The sequence below is a fragment of the Bufo bufo genome, chromosome 2 (assembly GCF_905171765.1).
Source record: "Bufo bufo chromosome 2, aBufBuf1.1, whole genome shotgun sequence".
NCBI classification, from domain to species: domain Eukaryota; kingdom Metazoa; phylum Chordata; class Amphibia; order Anura; family Bufonidae; genus Bufo; species Bufo bufo.
The window spans coordinates 528952675-528974559 of record NC_053390.1 but is presented as its reverse complement, the minus strand read 5'-3'; the positions used below and the strand labels follow the sequence as shown (position 1 = coordinate 528974559).

General features: G+C 45.2%; 1 protein-coding gene across 1 annotated transcript in view; it reads right to left on the bottom strand.

Annotated features, from left to right (window-relative positions):
- PPEF2 (protein phosphatase with EF-hand domain 2) overlaps window positions 1–18870 on the bottom strand; it is a 110432-nt gene extending 91562 nt beyond the window's left edge. Inside the window, exons 1-2 of the mRNA XM_040420455.1 lie at window positions 18748–18870; window positions 6486–6601 (exon numbers count right to left, since the gene is read on the bottom strand). Coding sequence (XP_040276389.1) covers window positions 6486–6543 — 58 coding nt within the window. The 5' untranslated portion in view covers window positions 6544–6601; window positions 18748–18870. The remainder of the gene's footprint in view (window positions 1–6485; window positions 6602–18747) is intronic.
- Between the last annotated feature and the right edge of the window lie 3015 nt (window positions 18871–21885).

The following is a 21885-nucleotide window of genomic DNA, read 5'->3' as shown; positions in this document are numbered from 1 at the left end:
CAGCGTTGCGTGAAAATCGCAGAATATAGAACATGCTGCGATTTTCACACAATGCACAAGTGATACGTGAAAACCAACGCACATGTGCACAGCCCCATTGAAATTAATGGGTCCGGATTACGTGTGGGCGCAATGCGTTCGCATCACGCATTGCATCCGCGTGGAATACTCGCTTGTGTGAAAGGGACCTAAATCCCCACATTGGGCTTCAAAATGTATATTGAACCCTCTCAAATCTGTCCTCCAAAAGCCAAATTGTGCTCCTTCCTTCTGAGTCCTGCCATATGCCCATACAGCAGTTTACGACCACATAAGGAGTGTTGCCATAATCAGGGAAAAGTGCTTAACAAATTGTGGTTTCATTTTCACAGCAAAGTGTCTCTAAATTGTATTAAATTCCTGTTGCGTCAAAGCACACCTAAAGTGTTAACAAAGTGTCTAAAATCTGTTTTAATTAATTTGAGGGATGTAGCTTCTTAACCACCTCAGCCCCCAGTGCTTAAACACCCTGAAAGACCAGGCCACTTTTTACACTTCTGACCTACACTACTTTCACAGTTTATTGCTCGGTCATGCAACTTACCACCCAAATGAATTTTACCTCCTTTTCTTCTCACTAATAGAGCTTTCATTTGGTGGTATTTCATTGCTGCTGACATTTTTACTTTTTTTGTTATTAATCGAAATTTAACGATTTTTTTGCAAAAAAATGACATTTTTCACTTTCAGTTGTAAAATTTTGCAAAAAAAACGACATCCATATAGAAATTTTGCTCTAAATTTATAGTTCTACATGTCTTTGATAAAAAAAAAATGTTTGGGTAAAAAAAAAATGGTTTGGGTAAAAGTTATAGCGTTTACAAACTATGGTACAAAAATGTGAATTTCCGCTTTTTGAAGCAGCTCTGACTTTCTGAGCACCTGTCATGTTTCCTGAGGTTCTACAATGCCCAGACAGTACAAACACCCCACAAATGACCCCATTTCTGAAAGTACACACCCTAAGGTATTCGCTGATGGGCATAGTGAGTTCATAGAACTTTTTATTTTTTGTCACAAGTTAGCGGAAAATGATGATTTCTTTTTTTTTTTTTTTTTTTTCTTACAAAGTCTCATATTCCACTAACTTGTGACAAAAAATAAAAAGTTCTATGAACTCACTATGCCCATCAGCGAATACCTTGGGGTCTCTTCTTTCCAAAATGGGGTCACTTGTGGGGTAGTTATACTGCCCTGGCATTCTAGGGGCCCAAATGTGTGGTAAGGAGTTTGAAATCAAATTCTGTAAAAAATGACCTGTGAAATCCGAAAGGTGCTCTTTGGAATATGGGCCCCTTTGCCCACCTAGGCTGCAAAAAAGTGTCACACATCTGGTATCTCCGTACTCAGGAGAAGGTGGGGAATGTGTTTTGGGGTGTCATTTTATATATACCCATGCTGGGTGAGAGAAATATCTTGGCAAAAGACAACTTTTCCCATTTTTTTATACAAAGTTGTCATTTGACCAAGATATTTATCTCACCCAGCATGGGTATATGTAAAAAGACACCCCAAAACACATTCCTCAACTTCTCCTGAGTACGGGGATACCAGATGTGTGACACTTTTTTGCAGCCTAGGTGGGCAAAGGGGCCCATATTCCAAAGAGCACCTTTCGGATTTCACTCCTCATTTTTTCCTGAATTTGATTTCAAACTCCTTACCACACATTTGGGCCCCTAGAATACCAGGGCAGTATAACTACCCCACAAGTGACCCCATTTTGGAAAGAAGACACCCCAAGGTATTCCGTGAGGGGCATGGCGAGTTCCTAGAATTTTTTATTTTTTGTCACAAGTTAGTGGAAAATGATGATTTTTTTTTTTTTTTTTTTTTTCATACAAAGTCTCATATTCCACAAACTTGTGACAAAAAATAAAAACTTCCATGAACTCACTATGCCCATCAGCGAATACCTTGGGGTCTCTTCTTTCCAAAATGGGGTCACTTGTGGGGTAGTTATACTGCCCTGGCATTCTAGGGGCCCAAATGTGTGGTAAGTAGGTAAATGACCTGTGAAATCCGAAAGGTGCTCTTTGGAATGTGGGCCCCTTTGCCCACCTAGGCTGCAAAAAAGTGTCACACATCTGGTATCTCTGTATTCAGGAGAAGTTGAGGAATGTGTTTTGGGGTGTCTTTTTACATATACCCATGCTGGGTGAGATAAATATCTTGGTCAAATGCCAACTTTGTATAAAAAAATGGGAAAAGTTGTCTTTTGCCAAGATATTTCTCTCACCCAGCATGGGTATATGTAAAATGACACCCCAAAACACATTCCCCAACTTCTCCCGATTACGGAGATACCAGATGTGTGACACTTTTTTGCAGCCTAGGTGGGCAAAGGGGCCCATATTCAAAAGAGCACCTTTCGGATTTCACAGGTCATTTTTTACAGAATTTGATTTCAAACTCCTTACCACACATTTGGGCCCCTAGAATGCCAGGGCAGTATAACTACCCCACAAGTGACCCCATTTTGGAAAGAAGAGACCCCAAGGTATTCGCTGATGGGCATAGTGAGTTCATGGAACTTTTTATTTTTTGTCACAAGTTAGTGGAATATGAGACTTTGTATGAAAAAAAAAAAAAAAAAAAGCATTTTCCACTAACTTGTGACAAAAAATAAAAAATTCTAGGAACTCGCCATGCCCCTCACGGAATACCTTGGGGTGTCTTCTTTCCAAAATGGGGTCACTTGTGGGGTAGTTATACTGCCCTGGCATTTTCCAGGGGCCCTAATGTGTGGTAAGTAGGTAAATGACCTGTGAAATCCTAAAGGTGCTCTTTGGAATATGGGCCCCTTTGCCCACCTAGGCTGCAAAAAAGTGTCACACATGTGGTATCGCCGTATTCAGGAGAAGTTGGGGAATGTGTTTTGGGGTGTCATTTTACATATACCCATGCTGGGTGAGAGAAATATCTTGGCAAAAGACAACTTTTCCCATTTTTTTATACAAAGTTGGCATTTGACCAAGATATTTCTCTCACCCAGCATGGGTATATGTAAAATGACACCCCAAAACACATTCCCCAACTTCTCCTGAGTACGGCGATACCAGATGTGTGACACTTTTTTGCAGCCTAGATGCGCAAAGGTGCCCAAATTCCTTTTAGGAGGGCATTTTTAGACATTTGGATACCAGACTTCTTCTCACGCTTTGGGGCCCCTAGAATGCCAGGGCAGTATAAATACCCCACATGTGACCCCATTTTGGAAAGAAGACACCCCAAGGTATTCAATGAGGGGCATGGCGAGTTCATAGAAATTTTTTTTTTTTGGCACAAGTTAGCGGAAATTGATATTTTTAATTTTTTTCTCACAAAGTCTCCCGTTCCGCTAACTTGGGACAAAAATTTCAATCTTTCATGGACTCAATATGCCCCTCACGGAATACCTGGGGGTGTCTTCTTTCCGAAATGGGGTCACATGTGGGGTATTTATACTGCCCTGGCATTCTAGGGGCCCTAAAGCGTGAGAAGAAGTCTGGAATATAAATGTCTAAAAAATTTTACGCATTTGGATTCCGTGAGGGGTATGGTGAGTTCATGTGAGATTTTATTTTTTCACACAAGTTAGTGGAATATGAGACTTTGTAAGAAAAAAAAAAAAAAATTCCGCTAACTTGGGCCAAAAAAATATCTGAATGGAGCCTTACAGAGGGGTGATCAATGACAGGGGGGTAATCAATGACAGGGGGGTTGATCAATGACAGGGGGGTTGATCAATGACAGGGGGGTGATCAATGACAGGGGGGTGATCAGGGAGTCTATATGGGGTGATAACCACAGTCATTGATCACGCCCGTGTAAGGCTTCATTCAGACGTCCGGATGCGTTTTGCGGATCCGATCCATCTATCAGTGCATCCGTAAAAATCATGCGGACATCTGAATGGAGCTTTACAGGGGGGTAATCAATGACAGGGGGGTAATCAATGACAGGGGGGTAATCAATGACAGGGGGGTGATCAGGGAGTCTATATGGGGTGATCACCACAGTCATTGATCATGCCCCTGTAAGGCTTCATTCAGACGTCCGGATGCGTTTTGCGGATCCGATCCATCTATCAGTGCATCCGTAAAAATCATGCGGACGTCTGAATGGAGCTTTACAGGGGGGTAATCAATGACAGGGGGGTGATCAGGGAGTCTATATGGGGTGATCACCACAGTCATTGATCACGCCCCTGTAAGGCTTCATTCAGACGTCCGGATGCGTTTTGCGGATCCGATCCATCTATCAGTGCATCCGTAAAAATCATGCGGACGTCTGAATGGAGCTTTACAGGGGGGTAATCAATGACAGGGGGGTAATCAATGACAGGGGGGTGATCAGGGAGTCTATATGGGGTGATCACCACAGTCATTGATCATGCCCCTGTAAGGCTTCATTCAGACGTCCGGATGCGTTTTGCGGATCCGATCCATCTATCAGTGCATCCGTAAAAATCATGCGGACATCTGAATGGAGCTTTACAGGGGGGTAATCAATGACAGGGGGGTGATCACCACAGTCATTGATCATGCCCCTGTAAGGCTTCATTCAGACGACCGGATGCGTTTTGCGGATCCGATCCATGTATCAGTGCATCCGTAAAAATCATGCGGACATCTGAATGGAGCTTTACAGGGGGGTGATCAGGGAGTCTATATGGGGTGATCACCACAGTCATTGATCATGCCCCTGTAAGGCTTCATTCAGACGTCCGGATGCGTTTTGCGGATCCGATCCATCTATCAGTGGATCCGTAAAAATCATGCGGACGTCTGAATGGAGCTTTACAGGGGGGTAATCAATGACAGGGGGGTAATCAATGACAGGGGGGTGATCAGGGAGTCTATATGGGGTGATCACCACAGTCATTGATCACGCCCCTGTAAGGCTTCATTCAGACGTCCGGATGCGTTTTGCGGATCCGATCCATCTATCAGTGGATCCGTAAAAATCATGCGGACGTCTGAATGGAGCTTTACAGGGGGTTGATCAATGACAGGGGGGTAATCAATGACAGGGGGGTGATCAGGGAGTCTATATGGGGTGATCAGGGGTGATCAGGGGCTAATAAGGGGTTAATAAGTGACGGGGGGGGGGTGTAGTGTAGTGTAGTGGTGCTTGGTGCTACTTTACTGAGCTACCTGTGTCCTCTGGTGGTCGATCCAAACAAAGGGGACCACCAGAGGACCAGGTAGCAGGTATATTAGACGCTGTTATCAAAACAGCGTCTAATATACCTGTTAGGGGTTAAAAAAATCACATCTCCAGCCTGCCAGCGAACGATCGCCGCTGGCAGGCTGGAGATCAACTCTCTTACCTTCCGTTCCTGTGAGCGCGCGCGCCTGTGTGCGCGCGTTCACAGGAAGTCTCGCGTCTCGCGAGATGACGCGTATATGCGTGACTGTGCGCAGGGCTGCCACCTCCGGAACGCGATCCTGCGTTAGGCGGTCCGGAGGTGGTTAAAGGGAATCTGTCATCCACTTTATGCTGCCCATACTAACGGCAGCATAAAGTAGAGACAGGTGAGTTGATTGCAGCGGTCTGTCATTTATAAGTTAAAAGTAAGTGGTTGCTGTGAACCAGCATCACAATCATTGCAGACTGGGCCTGGAAAAGAGTCACAGCCACCTGAGAAGAGTCATGGTTATTCATAAATTCCTCTCTCCCTGCCCACCTGCTGATGACTGACAGGCTTTTACCTAGTTTTCTCCCTTCCTCTCTAGGAGAGAACTGCCAGTCATCAGTAGATGGGTGAGAGTGCAGGAGATTATGTATAACCAGGACTCTTCTCAGGTAGATGTGACTCTTTTCCAGGCCTGGGCTGCAATGATTATGATGCTGGTTCTCAGCAACCACTTACTTTTAGCCCATGAGTGACACACCGCTGAGATTAGCATTTCTGTCACTACTTTATAGTTGATGACAGGTTCCCTTTAAAAAATAGCTTCTAAAATTCTAAGCGTTCTAACATCCTAAAAAAAATAAAAATAAAACGTTTGCAAAATAATGCAACCATAAAGTAGACATATAGTGAATGTTAATAACTATTTATGAAATATCACTATATGTCTTAAAAGCAGAGAAATTCATATGTAGAAAATTGTGCATTTTTTTTCAAATTATTTTTTTTATACAGGTAAAGCATATCGGCTCAAATTTACCACTAACATGAATTACAATATGTCATAAAAACAGTCTTAGAATTGGTTGGATAAGTAAAAGCAATAACATTCCAAAGTTATTACCACATAAAATGAGATGTCAGATTTGCAAAATTATGCTTGGACCATAAGCTGAAAACTGGCTATATCCTGATGTGGTTAATGTTACTCTTGGTTAGAGGAGATAGTCTCACTATGCTTTGGCCACTGCTCCAGGTTTACCACTTTTCAATTTTCAGCTTTCAATGTACTTCATTGGATTCAAATTGCATAATCCTTCCAGCTTACCTTTTCTAGACTTGCGCATGGAGTGATTGCTGGTGGTCGAGGATGTCCCACATCCCATGATGAACAGTTTGGCAGGCAATTACTCACTTATTTTTGTAGTATATGATTAATGCATTCTAAGTGGAAAGAGAAAGAGAAAGTATGCCATCAACTAGAACATTTAAATGAAATGTGTCTTCAGAAAATGGTCTATCAAGGGCAGGGGTGCACCCACAGGGCGATCCAACAGGTCTGGACCCCCCCCTAGAAGCAGTCAATTTTTTTAAATGGATACCCGCCGGTTTCTGCAGCCCCTGAACTCATTTGTATCTCCATCCACTAGACGCAGATACAATTGAGCATGCGGCAGCTCTGGTGTAAATAGGAAACCACTAGTTTTCTGTCGCGCTATTCCCGATGCATTGATATGACATAGGCGGGCTAACTGTGACGTTCCACAGGAGTCAGAAGAGGCTGGTAATGCATTGCTACATCGTGGGCCCGCGACGGGACAGGTGAGTAGAGTGCCCTCCTCTTTTCTTTCCATGTGCCCCAACCCTCAATACTGGCCCCTGACCATAATACTCACCTCTAACCCTAAAACTGACCCTAATACTGACCCCTAGCCCTAATCCCTAACCCAACTTTTATGCCTAACCCTAAAACTGACCCTAATCTCTGACCTCCCAATACCTCACGTACCTCACATCGTGACCATAATATATAACTGTCCACATATATCTGTACCCACTGCATCTGTTTTATCTTATACCTACATAGTATATACACAGTGTATTCATACTTCATATACGAGGCATAAAAGATGTAGTGGATACAGGTATATCAGTACACCGCTGTATATACAGTACTTGAGGGCTGCACTCTCCCTATATACATATATTACTTTTCCTGTATTATGTTACAGAGCTGCAGTACTGTCTGTGACTCAACCTGCACAATAGTCAGTGCAGCTCTGGAGTATAATACAGGATGTACCTTAGGATCAGTACAGGATAATATATATGTACCCAGTGACTGCACCAGCAGAATAGTGAGTGCAGCTCTGGAGTATAACTCAGGATCAGTACAGAATAAGTAGTGTGTGCACAAAGACTCACTATGTACACTATGTACATACATTACATTACTTATCTTGTACTGATCCTGAGTTACATCCTGTATTATACTCCAGAGCTGTACTTGCTATTCTGCTGGTGCAAACTCTAGGTACATACATTATTACATTACTTATCCTATACTGATCTTAAGTTACATCCTGCATTATACTTCAGAGCTGTACTCGCTATTGTGCTGGTGCATACTCTGTGTACATACATTATTACATTACTTATCCTATACTGATCTTGAGTTACATCCTGCATTATACTTCAGAGCTGTACTCGCTATTGTGCTGGTGCATACTCTGTGTACATACATTATTACATTACTTATCCTATACTGATCTTGAGTTACTTACTGCATTATACTCCAGAGTTGTACTTGCTATTCTGCTGGTACATTACTTATCCTGTACTGATCCTGAATTACATCCTGTATTATATATTATATGGTATATATGAGATGGAAGAGTGTATGGTGTATGACCACTCAGGACCTCAGAAAAGGAAGACACTTGGAACTTCCAAGTGAACAAGAATTCTCAAATTTTATTATTAGAACAACGCGTTTCATGTCTTTTGGCTGTACACTTCATCAGCTTCAGATTACAATCTTGTTGCCTGTATAGAGCAGGATTATTATTAATCCTGCTCTCTACAGGCAACTGGATTTTAATCTGAACCTGATGAAGTGTCTAGACGTAAGACACAAAATGCATTGTTCTTAATACTGCTCTAAGTGTTCTCCTTTAGACAACATGACGGTATAGTTATATAATTTCAGCTGTGTGGTATTTGTTGGGAGTGGCCTATTATATGTAGGAGGGGCTTATAATAATGGACACGGCCTAAAATTTAGCACGGCACACCGTGACTGGGACAGGTGAGTGTGGTTGTAGGATGAGGCACAGTATACGGGGCACAGCACAGAGCATGAGGCACTATAGGGGGCACAGAGCATGAGTCACTATTGGGGGGCAAAGATGATGAGGCACTATAGGGGAGCACAGAGGCACTATAATGGCAAAGAGGAAAAGGCTCTATATAAAGTGATCACAGAATCTGGTACCATATTAAGGGGCCACAGAGAAAGAGGCACTATATAAAAGGGGCCTAGATGCTGGCACTACATAAAGGGGGCACAGATCCTGGCCCTACATAAAGGGAGAAGAGAAACTAGCACCCTATTAAGTGGACACAGAGCAAGAGGCGCTATATATATAGGGGTTATAGATCCTCGCACTATATAAAGGGGACACAGAGCAAGAGGCACTATATATAGGGGTAATAGATCCTGTGACTATATAAAGTGGGCACAGATCCTGGCAGTATATACAGGGACACAGAATCTGGCACTATATACAGTGAGCACAACATGTGTGGCACTATATACAGGTGGTACAGATCACAAGGCTATATATACATGGGGCACAGAGTGTGTGGCACTATATAAGAAGGCACAGAGCTTTAGGTGCTATACAGGGAGTGCAGAATTATTAGGCAAGTTGTATTTTTGAGGATTAATTTTATTATTGAACAACAACCATGTTCTCAATGAACCCAAAAAACTCATTAATATCAAAGCTGAATATTTTTGGAAGTAGTTTTTAGTTTGTTTTTAGTTTTAGCTATTTTAGGGGGATATCTGTGTGTGCAGGTGACTATTACTGTGCATAATTATTAGGCAACTTAACAAAAAACAAATATATACCCATTTCAATTATTTATTTTTACCAGTGAAACCAATATAACATCTCAACATTCACAAATATACATTTCTGACATTCAAAAACAAAACAAAAACAAATCAGTGACCAATATAGCCACCTTTCTTTGCAAGGACACTCAAAAGCCTGCCATCCATGGATTCTGTCAGTGTTTTGATCTGTTCACCATCAACATTGCGTGCAGCAGCAACCACAGCCTCCCAGACACTGTTCAGAGAGGTGTACTGTTTTCCCTCCTTGTAAATCTCACATTTGATGATGGACCACAGGTTCTCAATGGGGTTCAGATCAGGTGAACAAGGAGGCCATGTCATTAGATTTTCTTCTTTTATACCCTTTCTTGCCAGCCACGCTGTGGAGTACTTGGACGCGTGTGATGGAGCATTGTTCTGCATGAAAATTATGTTTTTCTTGAAGGATGCAGACTTCTTCCTGTACCACTGCTTGAAGAAGGTGTCTTCCAGAAACTGGCAGTAGGACTGGGAGTTGAGCTTGACTCCATCCTCAACCCGAAAAGGCCCCACAAGCTCATCTTTGATGATACCAGCCCAAACCAGTACTCCACCTCCACCTTGCTAGCGTCTGAGTCGGACTGGAGCTCTCTGCCCTTTACCAATCCAGCCACGGGCCCATCCATCTGGCCCATCAAGACTCACTCTCATTTCATCAGTCCATAAAACCTTAGAAAAATCAGTCTTGAGATATTTCTTGGCCCAGTCTTGACGTTTCAGCTTGTGTGTCTTGTTCAGTGGTGGTCGTCTTTCAGCCTTTCTTACCTTGGCCATGTCTCTGAGTATTGCACACCTTGTGCTTTTGGGCACTCCAGTGATGTTGCAGCTCTGAAATATGGCCAAACTGGTGGCAAGTGGCATCTTGGCAGCTGCACGCTTGACTTTTCTCAGTTCATGGGCAGTTATTTTGCGCCTTGGTTTTTCCACACGCTTCTTGCGACCCTGTTGACTATTTTGAATGAAACGCTTGATTGTTCGATGATCACGCTTCAGAAGCTTTGCAATTTTAAGAGTGCTGCATCCCTCTGCAAGATATTTCACTATTTTTGACTTTTCTGAGCCTGTCAAGTCCTTCTTTTGACCCATTTTGCCAAAGGAAAGGAAGGTGCCTAATAATTATGCACACCTAATATAGGGTGTTGATGTCATTAGACCACACCCCTTCTCATTACAGAGATGCACATCACCAAATATGCTTAATTGGTAGTAGGCTTTCGAGCCTATACAGCTTGGAGTAAGACAACATGCATAAAGAGGATGATGTGGTCAAAATACTCATTTGCCTAATAATTCTGCACGCAGTGTATATGGGGCACAGAGTGACACTATCTGTAGGCGGTGTCATTATTAATGGCACTGTATGTGTGGTGCTTTATTTTCAGGGGGCATAGTATGTGACATTGTATTCAAGATCACCATGTGTGTTGCCCTTATATTCAGGGCACACAGCATGTGGCACTAAGAGGAGTTGTGTTAGTATATAGGGTGCAGATGTATTGGTAAAGCAAGAAGCTGAAGATATATGAGCGGCAAACTCGGCAGTCATCATGGTGGTCTGACCCAGATGGGTAAAAGGGGAAAGAGAATAACTCCGGAGGAGATGTGACCTGTAAGTCACTAATTGTAAATATTTATTCACACACTACATATACTGAACCATTCATTTCAATGGTTCAGCAAAAAAAAACTGAAGTGTCTCCGTGTGCATTCCATTTCAGTATTTCCGTACCGTGAAAAGATAGAACATGTCCTATTCTTGTCCGCAAATCACGGTGCTTGGCTTATTCCATTAAATAAATCAACAGTTTTAGGCCTCTTTCACACGGGCATGTGTGCCCCGTGGTCGTGCTGTGGGCCGCAATGCACGATCACAGTCCGTGGGGAAGCCGCAGCGGATCGCGGACCCATTCACTTTTTTTTATAATTGTACATTTATTATGGTGTAAAACAGAAATGTAAATACACTTTTACAGTAGAATAATGCACAGAGGTACAAAGTAAGGATAATACACAAAATACATCACATACATATTGAATGGGCATATGTAACACTTGATAATAGTCAGTGATGAAGAATGGAAGACCGAACAAAAATAAAGCATTAACATGAACTAACTGAGACTGTGTCTATCTGTAACCAGTCCGAAGAAGGACTACTGTGCAATGTATCCTAAACAAAGAGACATCAGGTAGAAGCGGGAGAGCCTTAAGGACCCAAAGGCCCAGAGCTTCTCAGCCAATAATACCCAACCCAACAGATACCCAACAGACAAGACAAATGACATAGACAAAGACATAAAAAAGGGGGGGAGAGGGGGAAGGGAACATTCCTTTCACACAAGATCGTCAAGGTTGCCTAGTGGCCCAGTAATTATCCCATATGTCCCATATGGCATTGAAGAGTGCCATTTTGTCCTGAAACATAGCAGTGGAGTACTCCATTGTTCGGACTTCCATCACCCTGGCATACAAATCAGAGACCCGTGGTGGTTCGGAGCTTTTCCAGGCTCGGGAGACTAGACAACGAGTTGCTGTTAGTATCAGTAGCAGCAGCTTGAGTGCATGTTTTTTAACTTGTATGGGGACCACATTGAGGAGGAAGGACACAGGTTCCAGTCGGATTTCAATTCCAAAGACATCACTCAGGAGGGTGCCTACTTCAGTCCAGTAGGGGCATATCTTGGGACAGTCCCAAAAAATGTGAGGCAATGTACCCCTATGTAAGCCACATCTCCAACAATCACCCGGGACTACTGGATTCATTCTATGGAGGAGATCAGGAGTGTGATACCAGTACATTAAGATTTTATATTGGTTCTCCTGATGAAGTACCGACATAGATGATTTCGCTGCCCTCCTCCATATAAGGTGCCAGAGTAAGTCCAGCAAGGCCCTCCCCAGATATTCCTCCCACTGTACCATGTAGGAATGCCTTTGGACCCGATCAGGGAAGGGAGTCAGCAATATGGAGTAAATCTCAGAAATTAAACCTTTCGCATGTACCCCTTCCCTGCAAAGGCGTTCAAAGGGAGTCGGGAGGGAAACTGTGACCCCTGAAAAGATGGACTGGGCAAAGTGCCTAATCTGGATATAAAAGAAGTTGGAGGAGGGGGGAGATCATATTTGGCCTGCAGGGTAGTAAACGGCATAAGGACCCTAGTGAAGGGGTCCACAATATCAGCGACCCGAAACACCCCCCGCTGAAACCATGGTCTCGTTGTGGATGTAATAAGACTAGCAGGGAGCGTGGGGTGATATAAGAAGGAGGTCATGGCGGAGTGAATGGACTCCAGAGGGAATTTGCTACTGCACTGCTGCCAGATGCATCTGGTACACGCCATGGGCCATGGCCGCCCAGTAATATTTAGACAGATCCGGAACGCCTAGACCGCCCTGGTGCCTACTAGATAGGAGAACCGACCTCGGGATTCTGTGCCGCCTTCCCGCCCATATGAATCTAAGGAGGTGGGATTGAGTGGATCTCAGGTCTTTAAGGGGGACTTTAATCGGTAAGGTCTCAAAAAGGTACAGAAGCTTGGGCAAGATCGCCATTTTAGTCGCAGCAATACGCCCTATGAGAGAGAGTGGGAGAGGGTGCCACCTATCTAGAAGACCCCTAATCTCGGCATATATACGTGGGAAATTAGCTTTGTAAAGCTCTCCATATCGGGGAGTGAGGTCAACCCCCAAATATCGCAGTAAATCCGTCTTCCAATGGAGGGCCTCTGTTTTATGGGTGTTGACCTTATACCCCGAGAGACGACCAAACTCCTGTAGGATGGAGTGGAGGTAGGGAAATGTGAAGCTTGGTAAGGGTAAGGAGGATATCATCAGCATATAGCGATAGCTTAAACTCCCTATCCTTGACCATAACACCTCTGATATCCGGGCAAGCCCTGATCTTGGCCGCCAGGAGTTCGATACACATGGCAAAAGTAGGGGAGATAGGGGGCAACCCTGCCTCGTTCCATTAGCAATGTTTATGGGTCGAGATTGAGCATGAGGTAGTCTGATCGTCGCTGTGGGGGAGGAGTATAGACTATGAATGACTCTAACAAATGGGCCAGAAAGGCCGTAAGCCTGGAGGGTAGCAAAGAGGAAAGGCCAACCTAAACGGTCGAATGCCTTTTCTGCATCTAAACTAAGAAGTAATGCCTCCTCACCCGAGCGAGATATGACATCTATCAAGTCAATGTTTCTTTGTGTGTTGTCGGCTCCCTGACGGCCCGGGACAAATCCCACTTGGTCTTTATGAATCAGGGAGGGAAGAACGACGTTTAGTCGGGTAGCTAGGGTTTTGGTGAAAATCTTAAGGTCTGAGTTAAGTAGGGCAATGGGCCTATAGTTAGGGCATTTGTGCGGATCCTTCCCAGGTTTCGGAATCATCGTGAGATATGAGTGAGACATTGGGGGAGGTACTGCATTGCCAGCTAGTAAATGATTGAATAGGGTTACTAAGGTAGGGGTTAGTTCAGTCTTAAAGGTCTTATCATATTTATACGAAAAGCCATCAGGCCCTGGGGATTTACCCTCATTTAGATGTTCCACCACCTCCCCAATCTCCTCCGGTGTGATCGGACTATTAAGGGCGGCAAGGTCGGAAGTCGATAGGGTAGGAAGGAGACAGGATGCCAAATAAGACCAGAGTGTACTATCTCTCAGTCCCTCATCTGTGGGAAGGTCGGAGGGTAAGTTATACAGGGAAGAGTAATAGGCTGAGAACCGCTCCACTATCACCCGGGGGTCATAGTGGATTGTTCCGTCATATCCCCTAATAGCACTCGGCCCCCTTTGGGAGCTGTGGTTCCTAAGTTGTCTGGCCAGCAAAGTGTGGGGTTTGTTCCCCCAAGCATAATAGCGCTGTCGTGTATAAAGTAATAACTTGCTGACATGACCTAAAGTTAGACTCTTCAATTGGGTCCTAGTATCTACAATTCGTCTCAGTGTGCAGCGTGAAGGATGAGCAGCCATCTTGTCTTCTAGTGTTTGAAGGCGGGACGTAAGGGTCTTGACTAAGGCAGTCAAGTCCTTCTTTAATTTTGAGCTTATTGCAATACAATGACCCCTCATGACCGCTTTATGACCTTCCCACAAAGGACGGACATCCCCTACTGATCCCTCATTTAGGTCAAAATACATTTTCAGACGTTCGCGGAGTTCCTCCCTAATGGTAGGTTGTTTCAGGAGGGAGTCATTAAGTCTCCAGTGGCAATGGCGTACATGGCCCGACTCACTACTAATGTCAACTAGTACAGGAGCATGGTCTGACCAGGTGATTCGGCCCATGTCCGCTCCCTCCAATATACTGAGGGTCGAAATGGTACCAAAGAGGTAATCAATACGGGTGTGTGAACCATGTGGGGCAGAGTAAAAGGAAAAGGACCTATTAGTGGGATAAGTGAGACGCCAGAGGTCATACAGGGAGTATTTCCGCACTAGTTTACGAAAATCTCTGGCTAAGCGCTGCTGTGTCGAGTGTATTGGTCTACCTGGAAGGGCCAGGCTATCCATCGATTCAGAGAACACTGCATTAAAATCTCCACCCAGGAGGACTAGGGGCTCTGAGGAGTCCTCACCCTCACCAAACACCTTGCGGAAGATTCAGCCGAGAAAGCAAATCTGGGACGTGTTTGGTGCATAAATGTTACATAAGGTGATAGGTCTATCCGCCAAACGGCCACGGAGAATAATGTAACGGCCCTGTGGATCTAATATTGAAGATTCAATCCTGAGGGGACACTGTGCAGACACCAAGATGGCAACACCCGCCCTCCGACGGCTATGAGTAGCCGAATAAGCGGTAGGATAAAGGTGAGAGGCAAAACGGAAGGAGGAGCTGCCATCAAAGTGTGTTTCCTGTAAGAACACAATGTCCGTTTAAGGGATTTCAATTCCAAAAGCAAGAGTTTCCTCTTGCCGTTGGAGTTAAGCCCCTTGACATTAAAGGTTATGCAACACATCATGTGAGTATGAGATGATACACAATGTATGTAGGGTACAGCTCACCAAGGAGGTCCGTATATGTCAGCAGGTTCGCACCAGTCGGACAACGGATCAAAGGCAGAGCTGAGGTACACGATCTCCACAGGCAAGGCACCTACAGCAGGAGAGAGAACACAAGGGGGAGGGGGAAGAGACAGGACGGGACAACACAAAGACAGACAAACATATAGCAATAAACAGCTTTTTCCAGGGATGTAATCCCTGCTAGGGGCAAATAAGAAGCCCCTTCGGGGGTGTAAGTGTCGGATACCAACAGGTTAAGGCTGACCAGGGTGCCAACTACAATTATCTGAGAGAAACGAAAACAGGTTACAACTAGGTGGAGCCTTCAGAGAGCCTGCACCGTGATGTAGCAACAAGAAAACAATGACTGGCTTAACAGAGGAAATAAGTGATCGATATGGGGACCCTTCAGGAACCATCAATCCTTAGGGCGAAAGGAGTTAAGGGCAAGTTCTGGACAACCAAGTCCCCTCAGCCATTGGCGATCAAGCAGATGGGTGATGTCCTGATAACGAAGGAGACCGCGGGGAAGAGGACGCACTTGGACCAGGTCTTCTTTTCCTGGTTACAGGAGACCAAATTCGGGGTGGTGGAAGCGCTGGAGACTCAAACTCCCAATCCGACATGTCAGGGATAGGAATTCCAAGTGATTCGCAGAAAGGGCCAAGATCCGAAAAGGAACGGAGAGTCTCTGTTCTTCCTTGATGACGGACCGTCAGGGCAAAAGGGAATCCCCAGCGGTAGGCGATCTGGTGGTCCCTGAGTAATGTGAGGAGAGGCTGAAGATGTCTCCTTTTCTGGAGTGTGAACCAGGATAGGTCAGGAAACAATTGAACTGGAGCGCCATCAAAGTCAAAGTTGCGTAGAGATCTCGCCTTAGCCATGATAGATTCTTTAAGGGCAAAATCGTGGACACAACAAATTACGTCCCTAGGACGCGCAGCAGATCCCTTAGGCTTGAGTGCTCTATGAGCTTTGTCCAACTTGATCTTGTGCGAGGATGGTTGCCCCAGGATCATGTTAAAGATGGCTTCCAGCGTAGCAAAGAGATCTTCGTCACCGGTAGCCTCCGGAAGACCCGGTACTCGGATATTATTCCAGCGCCCTCGGTTATCCAAGTCCTCTAAATGCCGTCCCATGCCCCTGAGCACAGCCGTTTGGGCAGAAATGGATTCATGAAGCGTGGAAATAAATTACCTGGTATCGTCATGGGCATTTTCTAGGGAGACAACCTGGTCCACCACATGTTTAATATCGGTGCGAACTGCCGCAATTTCAGCTCTGCAGGCGTCCGTGACTTCAGAAATAAGAACCCGAAAGTCCTCTTTTGTAGGAAAGCGGCTAAAATAGCTCGGCTGCTGTCCCCCTGGTCCAGCAATGGAGGAGCAGGGCTCATGTGGGGGGGTCCCAGGAAGGCTGGATGCAGGGTCCCCTGGGATAATATCCCGTCCCCTAGTGGCCACAGTACCTTTAGTTGCAGTCGCCCCCTGAGAAGTGGGTCCAGGAGCCATCATGGCGGGATCCCTCCTTCCAGCAGCAGCAGGCAGAAAGTCTGGGGCGGCCGGTGAGAGCCCTAGGTCAGAGGATCCACGTGTGGACACTGTGGACGGCGGCCCGGTTCCTGGAAGAAATCCAGCAGGGGTAAGTAGCGCTGTGTCCTTCTCCCTGGTCAGGGCGAGGGAATCCGGCGGGGGGAGGGAGGAATGGCGGGAGGCCCTCTGTGCCTTGGTGCTGCGAGGTGGAAGCGCCAGACCCAGAGTGCAATCCCAGCACTGCTCAAGGGTCCTAGTAGGTAAGGGGGATCGGTGAGGGTTAGGGGTCTTTTTCGGAGCCACTTTCTTCCCCATAGGATCCAAGAGAGATGTGTCGCTGGCCAGAAAGTTGCAGTGCAGGCGGGAGCAGCTCCTTCAAGCAGCCATCACCGTCGGCGTCCGGACACGCCCCCTGCGGACCCATTAACTTGAATGGGTCTACGATCCGGTCGTTTCGCAAAAAGATAGGACATGTTCTATCTTTTTGTGGAACGGAAGTACGGGACGAAAACCCCACGGAAGCACTCCGTAGTGCTTCCGTAGGGTTCTGTTCCGTGCTTCCGTTCCGCACCATTCCGCATCTCCGGATTTGTGGACCCATTGAAGTGAATGGGTCCGCATCCGTGATGCGGAATGCCGGCGGAACGGCACCCGTGTATTGCGGATCCGCAAATGCGGTCTGCAATACGGCAACTGGGCGCACACGCCCCTGTGAAAGAGGCCTTAAGGGATCACGGCACTTGCGTGAGCGCTGCATCCTCTTCAAAGTTTACCTGCACGCTGTCTCCTTCATAGCGGCAGTGCTACCCCATTCGAACTGATATTGACAACCTATGCTGACAATAGGGCATCAATTTTATACTACTTCACAACCATTTAAGTGGATAACCTAATACTGACAATCAGTAACCCGATCTCTCATTAATTTCATTAGCGTCTACCACTATTTCTTATACTGCTGGTGTCTGATTTATGGGGAGGGTTTAATTATATTACATCAATTCACCTGTATCCCCATGTTCATGTGAGACTGTTCTACAGTATGTGCCATGAGTTTGTGCCATGCATGTGAATGGATTTTCTCACAAGTATATTTGACCAATGATATCTCAGACCTTCATATATGCCCGCATAACCCAGAATAGGACCTGAATACCCTAATAAAGTCATGTATAATGAGTTAGTACTAAAGCTTTCTGAATTCTCAGTTACAGTTAACAGAGACAATTAGCAATGGTAACATCAGAGGTTCCTGGTTTCCAATGAAAATTCTATAAAAGAAACCCCGACTACCATGTGACAGCTATAAAACTTCTAATAGTGGCAAAGAGGCCCTTGGGTATGTCTGCACCTCTTTCCCATTATTCTTACACCCCTGGGGAAAACTGATTTTGTCAGTTCAAGATTTTCAAGAAGTGGATCTGGCTGATATGCCTTCTGGAGAATCAATGTAGAAAGCACTGGTAGAGAATACTTCCATATATAATTCTCTACAATTAGCGTTAAAGGAGAAGATTATCTACAGAAACATACATTGCAGGGGCATAGCAATAGGGGCTGCAGAGGTAGCAGTTGATCCTTGGTCCTGGTGTCTGAGGGGTCCCAAAGCCCCTATGCCACAAAGACCCCAGTATGATAAATGCACACAATAGCTGGTATTCCTATTACAGATTCTGCATCGGGGCCCTGGATCTTCCAGTTACATGTCTGAAAAATTTGGTGTGTATATTTTGGCATCAGGATTTAAACATAAAGCCTATATCTTTTTAAAAAAACAAAACAAAAACATTATATTTAGAAATAAAATCATGAAAAATAATCTAACAGTAAAAAATAGATTATGAATTGTTTCTTTCTCATCATCTATGAAACAAACAGTAACAACGTACCTTTCTTTATGCTTTATACAACACAGCTCTTTTCTCCAGATAATCGAGTCCTACATAATGACATCTATAAAACTGGAAATGATAAATCCAATATGACCCTGAAAAAATCATAATTAATGTTCTGAATGTCTTCTTTACACTGTAACAGGACATCCAGACAGACAAAGCAAAACAGTGTGACTGTGTTACCCCACGTGACACTTAAGACACTGAAAGGATCTGTAATGGATTAGGATTATGCAAGATTCTGAAACAAATACTCTACAGATTTTTTCTTAATAGCCATGTAGCCCACGGAGTGCAGGGATATTTTACACTAGGAAATAGAGGCAGAGTATTCTGAGAAGAAAGCAAAATCTTAAAAATATGCAAACAATGTCATATCAGATTGAAATCATAAAGGCCGTATCAGGCATGGGAAGGAAATGAGAAGACGTTTCTTAGCATGTAAAAAGCAATAGATATTGTTATGTAGATTTTGTAATAGTATTATTACCGTGTTTTTAAGTATATTCTTTTTAACCACTTCCAGACCGGGGCATTTTAGAAGCAATTCTTAAAATTTTTAAGAACATTTCCCAAACCCACTTTTTAAAGGGCTTCTGTCACCCCCCAACCCCCAATTTTCAGTAATACTGTCAATCAAGTGGAGGAGGGGGCGTTTTTTCAAACAGAGGATGCGGCGGCTACCAGCAAGTCCGCCCAACTTGCTGGTAGTGAAGAAATTTACATATAATAAAAGTACGTTTTTTACTGTAATTACTGCACAGCCCGAGGTAAGAGGGGCATATATGGAATCTGCTTACATTAACAAATATAATAAGTCAAAAACGGAAAACTTTTTGATCACTTGGTGTTGCACTTTATGTGATGTTAGGTGACAAAAAAATTCTTTTTTGGCACTGTTTTTATTTTATTTTTATTACGGTCTTCATGTGAGAGGTTAGGTCATGCAATATTTTTATAGAGCTGGTTATTAGGGACACGGCGATACCTAATATGTATACTTTATTTATTTATTTCACTTTAACACAATAATAGCATTTTTTTTCTGGTTCAATAATTTTTTATTAGGCAGAAAAAATGAATAGAATAGCCAGCAAGTTCACATTAATCCAAATATAGGTGGAGTAATCATAATCCAAAAGAACAAGCATAATGTATGAGAAATGCACAGTTATTCAACTTACTAACTGTATGAAACCGGGGGTACAAATACACAAAGACAGAGACGGGTTCAGGTAACGCGTATATTGTATGCGTAATGTAATGCTGTTCAATTTACCCACTGTAGGAAATCAGGGCTAGCAGGCACACAAGATAGGGGGGGGGGGGGGGGGGGGGGAAGGCCATAGAATAGCCGGTAAGGAAGCTGAGAATGTTCTTTACTACCTAGAGTCTCAATCAGGGCCGGATTAACGTAGGGGCTGATGGAGCTGCAGCTCCAGGCCCCTACCATAAAATAGGCCCATCTGCCAGCCAAAAGGCCATCGGGAGGGTTAAAAGTCCTCTGTTGTACACAGCGCAGCGTCACACAGCACACAGACAATGCAGAGACGCTCACCTCACGCTGGCAGCAGGGAGCCTGAGGGAGGGACTCGGGAGGAGCGTAATATGATCCTAGAGTGGAAGCTGCTTCTGCCAGCCCCTCCCCTCCCCGCCCACCAACCAATCAGAGCTGAGGCAAGGCAAGCACTAGCAGCTCTGAGTCATCTGAGTAGTACAGGGAGTCTTCACAGGTCCTGTAAGCGAACTGCACAGTGTAAAGCAAGCATGTCAAACTCAAAAGCTAACATGGGCCAAAAAAAAATAATTTAAGTTTATGTGGGCCGCATCAAAAAAAAAAAATTTTTTTTACAATATAATGCAGACGGATCCGTTCTGAACGGATCCACCGTCTGCATTATATGAGCGGATCCGTCTCAGACGGATCCGCTCTGAACGCAAGTGTGAAAGTAGCCTTAGGGGCGAGAACCTGGGATCTTTCATCCCTTGTCCTATTCAGCTCTATTAGGGTGAATAGGACTTCACAATGTCCCTGCTGCTCTGTGCCTTGTGCACACAGCATCAGGGATATTACCATGGCAACCAGGGCTTCTGTAGCGTCCTGGCTGCCATGGTAACTGATCGGAGCCCCAGGCTTACACAGCTGGGGCTCCGATCAGAAGCTGCCACTGCACCACCAATGAGGGGGAGGGGAGAGGTCCCTGTGGCCACTGCCACCAATGATTTTAATACTGGGGGGGTTGAGAGGGGCTGGCGCACTGTGCCACCAATGATTTTAATGGGATGGGGGGTTGAGGGGGGCACACTGCACCACCAATGATAAATTTCCCCTTTATACAGGAGGCTGGTACTGGCAGATCAGCAGTTAACCCCTCAGGTGCGGCACCTAAGGGGTTAACTGCCTCTGATCGCAGCTCCCTGTCAGCGGCAGGGTGCCGGCAATGCGATTCTGCTGCCGGCACCCGCCTCCTGTATTGTGTTAAAGACTGACTCTTACTATCAGGCCACACAGAGCGGCGCCCAGCGATGTCTCAGCACTCACCATTAGTTCTGTTCGCCGCTCCGTTCGCCTGCAGTGCTCCATTACTGTCTCCTCTCCTGCTCCACATGCTGCTGATTACTATCGGAGCGATGGGAGGAGACATCAGCTTCACTAGTGGGCGTTCCTTCTTCCTGGCTGTAGCGCTGTCCAATCGCAGCGCAGGGAGAAGGAACGCCCACTAGTGAAGCTGATGTCTCCTCCCATCGCTCCGATAGTAATCAGCAGCATGTGGAGCAGGAGAGGAGACAGTAATGGGGCACTGCGGGCGAACGGAGCGGCGCCCAGGACTAATGGTGAGTGCTGAGACATCATTCGCTGGGCGCCGCTCTGTGTGGGAAATGGGAATAGTCCTATCATTGGTGGCTCAGTGCGCCCGCCCCTCCTCCGCCCCTCTCTCCTCATTGGTGGCGCAGTACGCCCGCCCTTCCTCCCCCCCTCTCTTCTCATTGGTGGCAGCGGCAGCAGCACAGGGGTGAGGGAGGACAGCTTCCTTCTCCCCGTGCTGCTGAGAGAACATGAGCGCGCCGATAGCAGCGTGCTCATGTTCAGAGATACTAGACTGCCGGGCCGCAAAGATATTCATTGCGGGC